The 14,269-nt window shown below is 44.7% G+C and overlaps 2 protein-coding genes across 2 annotated transcripts in view; one reads left to right on the top strand and one right to left on the bottom strand.

Annotated features, from left to right (window-relative positions):
- Nucleotides 1-959: 959 nt before the first annotated feature.
- Nucleotides 960-4,620, top strand: rxfp3 (relaxin family peptide receptor 3; the record flags this gene model as incomplete). The annotated part of the gene is made up of 2 exons (XM_083657369.1): nucleotides 960-1,495; nucleotides 3,921-4,620. The coding sequence occupies 2 exons, from the start codon at nucleotides 960-962 to the stop codon at nucleotides 4,618-4,620; spliced, it is 1,236 nt and encodes a 411-aa protein (XP_083513495.1).
- Nucleotides 4,621-12,087: 7,467 nt separating this feature from the next.
- slc45a2 (solute carrier family 45 member 2) overlaps nucleotides 12,088-14,269 on the bottom strand; it is a 23,269-nt gene continuing 21,087 nt past the window's right edge. The window contains exon 7 of the mRNA XM_083657787.1: nucleotides 12,088-12,377. Coding sequence (XP_083513913.1) covers nucleotides 12,156-12,377 — 222 coding nt within the window. The 3' untranslated portion in view covers nucleotides 12,088-12,155. The remainder of the gene's footprint in view (nucleotides 12,378-14,269) is intronic.

The following is a 14,269-nucleotide window of genomic DNA, read 5'->3' on the forward strand; positions in this document are numbered from 1 at the left end:
AACATATTTTCATTGAACTATGAAGCTTTTGCAAAAAAAAAGTTATTTTTATTTTCCTGAGAACTTTTCGCGGACCCCCTGGGGGTCCCCGCACCCCAATTGAGAACCACTGTTCTAGGAGAATGCTGCAACGGTGTTCTGCTGTGAAACTCCACAAATGTTTTGTGGAATAAAAACGTAACTTGTCCTTATGACACGGGAGTCAGTAGATAATGACAGAATTTTCATTTTTGGGTGAACTTATCCTTTAATTTGTCCTACCCTCTCTATCCTCCAGTCTGCTTCCCTGTCTCTAGGTACTGTACTTTACAGGGCACCTCTCTTTATTTTCTCTTGCTTTCTCACCATACAGTGTGTGTGTGTGTGTGTGTGTGTGTGTGTGTGTGTGTGTGTGTGTGTGTGTGTGTGTGTGTGTGTGTGTGTGTGTGTGTGTGTGCGTGCGTGCGCGTGTGTGTGCGCCCGTGTGTGTGGAAAATTACATGTGATTCGTTTGCATTGAAACGTGCAATTCACCCCATTGATAGGCTATTTTTCCCCACTTGCCCTCTGAAAAATAAGATTTTATATGACTGCTATTTAAGACCCCCCCCCACACACACACACACACACACACCCAGCGCTATCTCAGCACCATGGATAGCGGCAGATTGCGCTGGAGTGGAGTGAGGGGGGGAGAGACGCACTGTGAGGAGCTCTCAGAGCAACAGAGCTGTGTCAGCCAGCAGAGAGACAGCAGCAACCGCAGACAGTGGAAAACTAGGACAGGACAGATTGTTGTCATGAAGGTGTTGATGGATTTTAACCTCGTGTTCAATTCAATTCACATCTTCAAACCTAAAGTGTTTATCAGTGTTTTTGTGGGGTTATGTGACAAACACTGAGCAAAGGATCTGCCGAGGGAAGCTTTTGGATCTGGGAATGAATTGGCTGAGCAGCATGGAGGACTTCTTGGATTAGAGATGTCCGGGGAATTGACGGACACCTACGAAGAAGGGTCAGCAGGGATTTTCCCCAGCGCCTCCTTCAACTTTACCTGCATTTTGAACACAACCAACCGCTCATACGGCGACTATGGCAAAGCGGATTTTGTTGGAGACGGCTCGGCTGTACTGAGGATCATCATCTCTGTGATCTACTCTCTGGTTTGTGCCCTGGGACTGGTCGGGAACTTGCTGGTCCTGTATCTCATGAGATCGAGACAGGTGTGGAAGAAGTCGTCCATTAACCTCTTTGTAACGAGTCTGGCGGTGACCGACTTCCAGTTTGTCCTGACTCTGCCGTTCTGGGCGGTGGAGAACGCCTTGGACTTCACCTGGCTCTTCGGTAAAGCCATGTGCAAGATCGTCTCCTATGTGACCGCGATGAACATGTACGCCAGCGTGTTCTTCCTCACCGCGATGAGCGTGGTGAGGTACTGGTCCCTCGCCTCTGCGCTCGAAGGGAAGAGGCGGCGGCCGCGCTGCTGCTCCGCGCGGTGCCTCACCGTCATCATCTGGTGAGTAGAGTAGAGAGTACCACTGCCCATAATGACATCCCTCACTGATGATGACATCATCCCTGATGACATCATAAATGGCGGTGTCATCAGTGTGACATCTCAAGCGACCTGGCGCCACTTTCTTACTTTCATAGGGACATACAACTTGTATGACATCAATTGCAACCTGGCCACACCACTGATGATGTCCCAAATGGCTCTGTGCACATGTAAGTGATGTCATAAATCACAGATGATGTCACTTATGCATAGGCATTGTGACATACCGGTACGTGATTAAACAGTGTGATATAGTGTGGATTCATGACATCACTCACTCATAACATTACCAACGATGACATCACAATTGCTTCGGTGTCATCGGTGTGACATCATCTGCGAACTGGTCACTTTCTTTCAGTGACCTGGCAACTTTCTTTCTTTTTTCTTTCTTTCTTTTGGGGAGGGGGACATAATGGACAGACCCTCTGATAGACTATGTATGAGCTGTCAGACAGAAGGTACAGGGTACCAAACTATAAGTTGAACACGTATACATTTTCTTTTGTCCCACTGTCAATCAAACTATTTAACAGTAAGAGATGGTGTATTGTAGAGCATCTGGACATATCTTCTAGGGCAGCGGTGCAATATTTAACTTTTCGCTTCATCATCTTGCTCCCTGCCACTAGGTGCCACGCCATAAAAATACATGTATTTCAGAGGCTGTGCTAGAGTGAAGATCCTGGTATGAAACTAGGAGATCTAAAGCATCCATTGGTACAACAACCATGTCATGCTAGCTTGTTGGGATGGGGGCTAAATAATGCCGCAAAGTCAGGCAAAATGTTGGCGAGGGAGAACTGGCATGAGCATTTTCAAAAGGGTCCTCTGTGATCTCGTGCGAACCCAGCTGGCTTGCTCGGTTATTGACCGCTCACACCTCAAGATAATCTGAATGAGAATGGCTTCTATGGATACAGACATGCCCACTTTCCAATGCCCTTTTGTGTGTGTGTGTGTGTGTGTGTGTGTGTGTGTGTGTGTGTGTGTGTGTGTGTGTGTGTGTGTGTGTGTGTGTGTGTGTGTGTGTGTGTGTGTGTGTGTGTGTGTGTGTGCGTGTTTAAAGAACACCAAAGCCTCAAACTCTGTGCAGCTTATTGACATCAGGTTCTTATTGGGTTAGCCCACTCACTGCCTATGGTAATTGAGTCCACACACAGCCAGATTGGATTTGCAGTTTCATTGTGCTAAAAAGGCTATGCCAGATGGTTTGTTTTCACATAACCATCTGGGAACAAGTCGTTTCAAAGGGCAGGCACTTTAAAAAGAAATACCTGGCTGCATGAACCATCTGTCCAATCCAACACAGTCTCACAGACAATTGTAAAATAGCAACGTTTTGGACCAACGTTGCTATGTTACAATTTCGGCTCTAAAATTGTAAAATGGTAATGTTCTGAGATTTTAGGGTTAGGGTGGGGGGAGGGGGTAGAAACGGAAAATCTCCATAAACCACGCCCACCCCTGTAGAAACGTACGTGCACGTGCGTGTGTACTATAAATTAGAGCCCAACCGATATTGGTCCACCGATATTGGCCGATAACCGATATATCGGTATCGGCCGATATGTTGGCCGATATTGCCGATATTTTTTTATTTTGTATTTTTTAAGTTATAGACAGCATGTTGTGTATATTTGATCCTTTTTCTTAACTCAAGTTATATTTTATATTTGTTCTATTTGTGTTTTTGTATTTCTACTTATTTATAATTATTAAATTCCCACTGAAGTTTACTGTTTCATTGCATTGATGTCATTTTGGACAATAAAGTTGATTGATAAGCTGTAAAATATCCTGCCTACATTACATATCTCAAGTCATGTCAACTCATATCTTGGTCAAGTGTTTGATATTTGAGGGATCATTGCAAAAAGAAGGTAGTAGGTATATTGATTATATTAGGGGTGCACCGATCACGTTTTTTGCCACCGATCACCGATTGCCGATCGCCTATGGGAAATATCTGCCCAACCGATCATCGACTACCGATCACCGATCACCGATATATAAACTCCTCCAATTGGCATTGTATTTTATATCGTTGGAAAGACTGATTAGTGATAGGGCTTTTTTTTATTTATATATATATATATATATATATATATATATATATATATATATATATATATATATATATATATATATATATATATATATATAAATAAAAAAATATCGGCATTCAGCCGAAATATCGGCAATCAGCCGATCGCATATTTGAGGTCAAAATCGGCCGATACAGATTGCTTGCCGATCGATCGGTGCACCCCTATTGACAATAAGGGGGTTTCTGAGGAATTTCCAGAAGATAAGTCAAAACATTGTGATTCGATTTGATTTGTGAAAGTCAATTGTCATTTATTTTGTCTCTTGGATGCAGGTGCGCTGCTGTCTCCGCCGCTCTGCCGCACGGCATCTTCTCCACCACGGCGACGGTGTCCGAAGAGGAGCTGTGTCTGGTCAAATTCCCCGACACCTTCGGAAACGCGCAGTTTCTACTGGGGCTCTACCACGCGCAGAAGGTGCTCCTCGGGTTCGTGGTCCCGCTGGGCATCATCTCGGCCTGCTACCTGCTCCTGCTGCGCTTCATCACCTCCAACAACAACGTCAACACCTCCAGCGCCAAAAGACGTTCCAAGGTCACCAAGTCGGTCACCATCGTGGTCCTGTCCTTCTTCCTCTGCTGGCTTCCCAACCAGGCGCTCACCGTCTGGGGCATCCTCATCAAAGTCAACGCGGTTCACTTCAGCTACGAGTACTACGCCACGCAGGTGTACGCGTTCCCCGTGTCCGTGTGCCTGGCGCACTCCAACAGCTGCCTCAACCCCATCCTGTACTGCCTGATGAGGCGCGAGTTCAGGAAAGCGCTGAAGAAGCTCTTCTGGCGGATGACGGCGCCGGTGGCCGGGACCACCATGAAGCCGTTCACAGGGACCACCAAGCCAGAGCTGCTGGACCAGCTGCAGGCGAATGGCCGCGGTCCCGTCAACGTCAACGCGCCCGCGGAGCCAGTGGCGTTTTATCCACCGGGTGCCGCTATCTACAATAACATGAACGATCTGCTGCAAAACAGTGCCTAGGGCATTTCATTCATATTCATGCTTTTGGTGGCTCAGTGGTTAGTACTGTTGCCTCACAGCAAGAAGGTCCTGAGTTCGAACCCCCGGGTCCGTCCCAGGTCCTTTCTGTGTGGAGTTTGCATCTTCTCCTCCCCGTGTTCGTGTGGGTTTTCTCCGGGTGCTCCGGTTTCCTCCCACCCCCTAAAGACATGTATGTTAGGGTTAATACTCCTGTCAGTGCCTCTGACCAAGGTACTGGCAAAAGAACTGGAGTTGGTCCCCGGGCGCTGCATTGCGGCTGCCCACTGATCCTAGTTCTAGGAAGGTTCCTAGTAGAGGATGCGTCAAATGCAGAGGATGAATTTCCCGGGATAAATAACGGATAACTTAACTTAACTTAACTTAACTGTTTTGTATTTGTGGAGGTTATTTGTGCATTTTGTCGAGTAGCCTGTAGTCTTGACACTTAAGCATAGTGTGTTGTCGTGGCTAGCTATAGATAGTCTGAGTCCAAACTTAATTTGGTGGTTTTTATCATTATAGGGGAGAAGATCAAGCAAAAATGGCCATAGCCGTTATCACAGCAGGGGGCATTCAGGACCAACGCTCCCTCCGGGTTGTGTGCGTCTGTATCACAGCAGGGGGCGTTCAGGATCAACGCTCCCTCCGGGTTGTGTGCGTCTGTGCAGGATTGCTTGGCAACCGTCTGAACAGTTATCACAGCGATCAAATGATATCTTGCAGTCTCATCAGCCATGTCTCCACTTGTTCCAGGAATGCAGTCGTCTACAGCGTTGCCAGACGTACGATAATTATCGTATTTGTACGATAATTTTGACCTCTGTACGATGTACGATCAATAATCCCAAAATCCCCCAAATGTACGATAATTTCATCATTTTGTGACACTTAGACGAATCCTACGTCTATCACTCTATCTGTTTATACAATCATCTCTTCAAACAACATATTTGCAGCCAATACGTGCAGGGTGTTTTGTTGTTGTTGCAACACAGGCTGAGATCACAGTGTTGAAAGATCATGCCAAGTCCAAAAAGTAGCCTGTGATCAGGCCCAGGCCCCCCGACCTTGGCGCGCCGAAGGCGCGCCGCGCTGGGGAGGGGGCGTACGATAATTTCACTCCAAAAACGATAATTTTGACCCTCTGGTACGATAATTCAACATTTGCCATCTGGCAACACTGGTCGTCTATATATTAGTCTGAGTATATTTTTGTGGCAAATGATGTAACATGCGGGGATTTTGCCATATAAGCTGTATCTTTGGGTTTGAGTTGATGTTCTTGATTTTACGCTCAATAGTTGTAATTTATATTATTATAGTATTTTTTCTGTAGTGCATATCGTAGTTAGAAGAAAATATATGAAAACTATTTTAAATGTGCTAACTCTTAACTTTGTCCAAAATGTCAAAATATTTTCGTGTGGATCTTTATAATGAGACGTCTTGCTAACTAGAGTCTGTCTCTCTTGAGGGGAATGTGATTGATGATTGATGATTGATTGATTGATTGATTGATTGATTGTCATTGCATCAACACACTAATTCTGATACATTGATTTTACAAACTTGAAATTGTGCCATAATCCAAGGTGAGCATTGCTGTAGAAAGCCAGTTCAGATGTCACAGCTGAAATTTCTGGCGTCCCGGAGGGAGACTCATAACTGGAAATAATCACCAGTTGAAGATGGCTTTTTGCTACTGCTAACGTTAATGCAAAAATCTGTTTCAATCAGAGCCTATTAACAAATTTAGTCTGTCAAGTAAATGTGTTTATAAAACGGCTCTCTCAAATCAAGCAATCTGATTGGTTCACAGCCATTGTATAAATCCAGTAACCCACTCCACTAACCCATGGCCATGGGTTATTGAGTTGCCATGGCAACTCTCTTACTAAAAGGCTTTGGTTACCTCAAATGACAATGTAGAAAAAACAAATGGCGGAGACAGCTGTCAGATCCTTGTGAATCGATCTTCGCTTATAACTTTACTAATACTTCGCAGAAAATTATGTTTTGTACAATTGTACTTGTACATTTATACAATGGCTGTGAACCAATCAGATTGCTTGAGAGAGCCGTTTTATAAATTTGCCACAACACACTGGCTCTCATGCTATATTGCTTAATTATCAGCCCCCTCCCCCCTCACTGTGTGTGTGTGTGTGTGTGTGTGTGTGTGTGTGTGTGTGTGTGTGTGTGTGTGTGTGTGTGCGTGTGCGTGTGTGTGTGTGTGTGTGTGTGTGCGCGCGAGAGAGAGAGAGGGAGATAAGAGAATGATGGACAGAGAAACCAGACAGAGAAGACACCCCACCATTAGTGATCAACATCATTATATATACTGCGTACTGTAAGGCATGTTTACTTAAGCTGCTAAGAGCATCTCAATTACTACAGTTGGCCTTGAGAAAAGTAGATTGATGGTGAACAGCCTCAGGGCCTGGACACTCAATCAATCAATAGCCTGGAGCCGTCTCCTCTCCCTGTGCATGTTGTTTCTTGCTTGTACCCACCTATCAGTCAGTTAATTGCCCATTGATAATCAATTTCAAAATCAATCATAATCTGTGCTACAAAAGTAAGTAATTAGAACGCCTAATTTGTTAATTGATCTTTCACCGAATTAGCATAATAATTATGCATTATGTATAGCATAAAATCCTCTATTGCAAGATTGTTTCCCCTTTGTGCTTTGGATGTGTCAAATCAACATGTGTTTTCAGAAGAATAAAATTTGAACCACTTATAAGCAGAATTATGTGTAAATAGGTTGTGGTGCTGTTACACTTGTTTAAATTTGTCTTCGGTCTTTTGAAGGTGCTAAATGCTTACTGGCAATTATTGAGAGACACTCCCACAAGAGACTGATTGTCCTACCCCTGTGGACACAGGGCTGGAGGGGGTGGGAAGTGTGGAGCATTGGCTATTTAAGATCAGTGGCAGAAATGTAAAACATTTTTACACGTTCACAAAATGTTACCATTTTACGTTTATGCAAACAATCATCAGTATCTAAATGGGAGCTGGGGCTCTGTTTGTTTCGGTTTGTTTCTCTGTCCCACTGTGATGTCATAAATCCCACTGTGACATCATCCGTGATGTCATAAATCCCACTGACATCATCAGTGATATCATAAAGCCCACGGTGACATCATCAGTGATGTCATAAATCTGACATCATCAGTGATGCTGGTCTCATTGGCCACACAGCAGCCGAGCTGCGGGCAAGGCCGTGCAGCGGCCGAGCTGCAGGGCCAGCTTGGTGAGCGAGCTCGCGCAGCGCGCGAGATCCCTAGTAGATAGTAATAATAATACATTTATTTTATAAGGCGCCTTTCATAGACAAGGGTGTGTCTATGTTTTTGCTGACTCAATGACTTCAATTCTGATTGGATGCTACATGATCCCTCTCCTAATGGTGGCCCTGCTCATCACTTCGGCCACCTCCCTTAGGTGTCTTGAACTCAATGATACTCTAACTGAACCATCCTTATCTGAAAACATCCATCAACTGGGACACCTCCTATGGTCTTGAACTCAATGACACTCTCTTCCCACTCTCATCTAAAAACATGTTATGTAACCCAGGCTTATTTAGCACACAATAATGGTATTTACATTTGTCATTTCAAACTTTGTGCATGTAACATAGACTATTTCAGCATACAATTAAAATCCATTCATATTGAGATTACATTTTCCACTTGGAAGTCCATAGACGCGTGTTCACATCCCTCAGTCAACACAATGTATTTCAACGATATAATACAATCCATGTTTCACGTGACATATGGTTATAACATTGTGACTTCAGTGCACACAGGATATATAGAAAAACTTTGGTGAATAGCATTTTGATTAAATAGGAGTCTCCTCTCCTCCAGTCGGCTTTGCCCCCTCGCAGGTGGTGGAGCAAAAGTTCATCCAAAGTTCAGCTTTCCCAACAGCTTGTACCCACCTATCAGTCAGTTAATTGCCCATTGATAATCAATTTCAAAATCAATCATAATCTGTGCTACAAAAGTAAGTAATTAGAACGCCTAATTTGTTAATTGATCTTTCACCGAATTAGCATATTAATTATGCATTATGTATAGCATAAAATCCTCTATTGCAAGATTGTTTCCCCTTTGTGCTTTGGATGTGTCAAATCAACATGTGTTTTCAGAAGAATAAAATTTGAACCACTTATAAGCAGAATTATGTGTAAATATGTTGTGGTGCTGTTACACTTGTTTAAATTTGTCTTCGGTCTTTTGAAGGTGCTAAATGCTTACTGGCAATTATTGAGAGACACTCCCACAAGAGGCTGATTGTCCTACCCCTCCCTCTGGACACAGGGCTGGAGGGGGTGGAGCATTGGCTATTTAAGATCAGTGGCAGAAATGTTGTAAAACATTTTTACACGTTCACAAAATGTTACCATTTTACGTTTATGAAACAATCATCATAATCAGTATCTAAATGGGAGCTGGGACTCTGTTTCGGTTTGTTTCTCTGTCCCACTGTGATGTCATAAATCCCACTGTGACATCCGTGATGTCATAAATCCCACTGACATCATCAGTGATATCATAAAGCCCACGGTGACATCATCAGTGATGTCATAAATCCGACATCATCAGTGATGCTGGTCTCATTGGCTACACAGCAGCCGAGCTGCGGGCAAGGCCGTGCAGCGGCCGAGCTGCCAATGCGAGCTGCAGGGCCAGCTTGGTGAGTGAGCCCGCGCAGCGCGTGAGATCCCTAGTAGATAGTAATAATAATACATTTATTTTATAAGGCGCCTTTCAAGGCACTCAAGGTCGCCGTACAACAATTAGAAGCAGTTAAAACATTAAAATCAGACACAGTTAAAATGCAAAAGCAGAAATAACACAGAGCCTGCAGCAGATACAATGGGGAACAGACATACATACATCAACAGACATACGCCTGCCTAAACAGGTGAGTTTTGAATGAGGTAATGGAGTCAATGATCCTGATGTCGGGGGGGGGGAGGGAGTTCCAGAGGCGAGGGGCAGAGCGGCTGAAGGCTCTTGACCCCATGGTGGACAGACGGGCTGGGGGGACGGTCAGGTTGATGGAGGAGGCAGACCTGAGGGCCCGGGTGGGAATGTTGATGTGGAGGAGGTCAGACAGGTATGGAGGGGCGAGGTTATGGATGGCCTTGAATGTATGGAGGAGGATCTTGTAGTCAATGCGGTGGTTGATGGGAAGCCAGTGGAGTTGGTGTAGAACGGGGGTGATGTGACTGATCACAGGGGTTCTGGTGATGATACGGGCAGCAGCGTTCTGGACCAGTTGGAGTTTATGGAGGAGTTTGTGGGGGAGGAGTTTGTGGGGGAGGAGTTTGTGGGGGAGACCAAAGAGAAGGGAGTTGCAGTAATCCAGGCGGGAAGTGACGAGGGAGTGAACCAGGATTTGCGGCGTAGAATCTCAACATACATCTGAAACAATACGGCAGGTACATTTGAAAACCTTACCGCCTTTAGGCAAGTAAAACAACTTGGTTAAGGTAGGGTTATGGTTTGGGTTAGACTTAAAGGAGAATTTTGGTATTTTTCAACCTGGACCCTATTTTATTTACCGTAAATTCCGGACTATAAGCCGCGGCTTTTTTCCCGTTTTTTGGCCCCTGCGGCTTATATAACGGTGCGGCTTATCTATGGATTTTTTCAGAAAAAAAATTTCAAATACAAATAAAATCTCTCTTTTTTAGCACTCTTTCTACCTATAAATCCACTTCTGTTTTAATTTCCTCTGTTGCCCTCTTTTCACCACACCGCGGACACTGTGTGCACTGTCGAAATAAACAAAGGTGTTGTGTTATGTTGTTTTGTTGAAATGTTACGGTAATACGGTAAATGGGAGCTTCCTCAAACAGCCAACAATCCCCTCTGTGCGTGAACCCTTACATATGGTAATTACGGTAAGCAAAGTTCATCAGCCCGGAATCACAACAAGACGAGCAGTCTCTCTCTCACTTACCATGGGGAAGGTACGCAGAAATTCACACGAAGCAGCTTTCAAGCTGAAAGCAGTCGAACTCGCACTAAAAGAGGGAAACAGAGCAGCCGCGCGTAACCTGGGCATCGATGAGTCAATGGTGAGGCGTTGGACGGTGCAGCAGGAGGAACTGTCTCAGTGTAAGAAGACAAAAAAGTCCTTCAGAGGCCACAAAAGCAGATGGCCGGAACTTGAAGATTCCCTTGAGGACTGGGTGTTGACCCAGAGAGCAGACGGCCGAGGCGTTTCCACGGTGCAGATCCGACAGAAGGCCAAAACAGTCGCCACCGAGATGAAAATTGAACATTTCAGAGGTGGGCCATCTTGGTGCTTTCGATTCATGAGACGAAAGGGACTGTCCGTCCGGGGGAGAACTACTGAACAACTCCCTCCCGACTACCAGGAGAAAATCACAAACTTCGGCGAATTCACACAAAGGAAGATCACGGAATATTATAGGAGTGTGAAAACATCCACAATCACCAACGGGTTCCAAAACGCTGGACTGCTGCGGGATGAAGAGAATGACGCCGCCACAGCTGGCGCTGAGGGCCGTCAGAGGCTTCAGAGGCTGTTCGATGCCGACAGTGATGAAGAGGAGTTCGTTGGTTTTGAGTGACAATGAAGGAGAGAGGAGAGTGGTTGACGAAGCCACCCTGAACCTGTTCGTTTCCGACACTGAAGATGAGGACTTTGGTGGTTTCAGTACGCAGGAAGAAGAGGAAGACGAGGATTAGTGACTTGACTTCTCTGGTTACAGGTTTGCTGCACATATAGCCTATTGTTGTGTGATTTTGTCTGGGGATTAGTGACCTGACTTTTGTTTTGTTTTGTTGAAATGTTAATAAATGGGAGCTTCCCCAAACAGCGATCTCTTTCCCGACATTCCTCTCTGTGCACGAACCCTTTCATATGGTAATTAAACATCAAAACACCCGCGGCTTATAGACCGGTGCGGCTTATAGAAGAAAAAAATAGTCAATTTTGGTCCCGCGGCTTATAGACCGGTGCGTCTTATAGTCCGGAATTTACGGTATGTATAACTATGAAATCTTTGAAATTGGTGCAGTATTGACCAAGATCGCTTCAGTTGGCAGCTGCGATCTTGGTCAATACTGCACCAATTTCAAAGATTTCTGTTCATATTTTAGTTACTGTATACATAAAATAAAAAAAAGGTGACGTTAAATGTTGCAAATGTATGGTTGCAATGTAACCTTTGAACACTGGGACACGAACCCAAGGTCTCCCTCGTCAGAGGTAAAGGCTTACGCCCATCTGCCACCCCCCGCCTTACATCCTTACTTTCCACTGTACTATTTCAATAGCAGACTGTTGGTACACGACCACTAGGGGGCTAGGCACGCACACGTATCTAGAAATGTCGATATGCTACATATTCTACGTTCAGAAGCGTAACAAGGCACAGTAATGGAAGCACGAGAATCGCAAAACAAATAAAGGGTATAATAAAGAATCTTTATTTATGAAAATATTCAAATGAAAACAATAATACAATACATTAATCATTCCACATATCTGATGAAGAGGGCGATGAAGAGGCAGCCGAGCAGGGCCGTGGTCGACGCCGAGAGCACCACCACGATCACGCTGCCCGCCAGGTTGACCAGGGCGCCGAGCCCCGCCCCCACCAGGATCTGAGCCAGCTGGACCATGCAGGTGAGCGCCGCGCAGTCCACCCCGGTGCCGCGCGCCGGCTCAGTGCGCCCGTGCAGCTTGCCTAGCTCCTGGAAGAAGCATGGAGGGAGGGGGGGGGGGAGGAGGTGTGGGTAAGGCGTAGAGAATAAAAGAGATATGATAGAAGAGTACAATGGGGATAGAAATGGAATGACAAGAGAGGGAGTAATAGTGGGGGAGGAGAGAGAGAGAAAGAGAGAGAGAGAGAGATTGCAGTGAGCACAGCATGAATCAGAATAATTTTTCTTGCCACAACGTGCAAGAAGATTACATACGAGGGATTTGTCTCAGTGTAAGTATTCAGCACAGCGGGCTGCGGTCATATCAATATTCAGAGATAAAAGGAAAATAGGAAACGTAGTCTAAAGACGAAATCACAACATTGCAAGTGCAGTCCAATATATAGCCACACAAATAGGAGGATATATACTGTATATAGGCTATATATTTTTTTATTATTATTATATTATTATATTAATTAGATTAGATTATTTTTGGGGCATTTTGCCTTTATTTGATAGGACAGTATGTGCTAGACAGCGACAGGAAAGCAGGGAGGGAGAGAGGGGAGGACATTTTATTTTTGATTTATTTAACCTTTATTTAACCAGGTAAGTCATTAAGAACAAATTCTTATTTGCAATGGCGACCTGCAGCAAATGACCACAGGTCGGATTCGAACCCGGGTCGGCTCGGACTAAGCCTTTAATGGTACACGTTCTAACAGCATGGAGGGTTAAGCAGGCATTCAATAGGAATTTACATTCCAAATTATGTAGGCATTAAATAGGAATTTACAGTCCAAGCAGTGCGCGATGTAGTTATCTTAACAAGAGTAATCTAATGCAGTAGAAAGTTCTGGTAGAAGTAGCAGCTGTAATACTTTAATGTAAGTTGCTGCTGCTGTAAGTGACGTTTGAGTGGGAAGGCTCATGTCAACTGCCTTCAAGGGGTAGTGGGGGGGGGGGGGGGTAGGGTCCTTGTTAGAATCACTGTTATTCCACAAGGATGTATTAAATATTGATATGTTTTTAACTATTCAATTGATGTGAAATAAGGGCTGTTGAAGTTTGCTTATTACCACAGATTGCCGCAGGTCCTTTTTCATTTTTAATACGGTATCACTGATAGTTGCGTAAATTGGCTTTACAAATCAAACGCATATATATATAGGCTACTGTAAGCTACTGTAAGGGCTCTGACGCAGCTCACGTCTATGTTCAATATTAATGTTTCTGAACCAAAAGTATGTCGCATAAGCTATTAACATTTCAAGATACGTTGCATAATCAACATTTCAACAAGTCCTCCAATCACAGTTACAACGTTAATTTGAAAATGTTGGTTATCAATTCATTTGAAAATGTCAAGTTAAATTGAGCACCTTATATGCAGACAAAACAACCTCCTCGGAGTGGAGCCGAGGGGAGGAGGCGGGGCAGGAGGGGCCGGGTCACTGTTACCGTGGAGACGACTTAAACCTTTCGCCAAAGTGTAAAGTCGAAAACTGCGTGCGACTCTTTTATTTCTGTCGAATGACACTTATCAAAAAATGTCGAGTAACCTACCACAAATCATATTTCCACCGTGCTATTTCAATAGCAGAATATCAGTATTTACATGACCGCTTGAGATCTAGGCGTTGATATAGGCCTACACCGTATCTAGCAATATGCTACGTGTTCCAGTGTACCAGCTCAGTGGCCTTGTGGTTTGAGTGTCCGCCCTGAGACTGGGAGGTTGTGAGTTCGATCCCCGGCCGAGTCATACCAAAGACTATAAAAATGGGACCCATTTGCCTCCCTGCTTGGCACTCAGCATCAAAGCGTTGGAATTGGGGGTTAGATCACCAAATGATTCCCGAGCGCGGCGCTGCTGCTGCTCACCGCTCCCCCAGGGGATGGGTCAAATGCGGGGAACAAATTTCACACACTCAGGTGCA

This window comes from Poromitra crassiceps, assembly GCF_964638095.1.
Source record: "Poromitra crassiceps genome assembly, chromosome: 21".
Taxonomy (NCBI): domain Eukaryota; kingdom Metazoa; phylum Chordata; class Actinopteri; order Beryciformes; family Melamphaidae; genus Poromitra; species Poromitra crassiceps.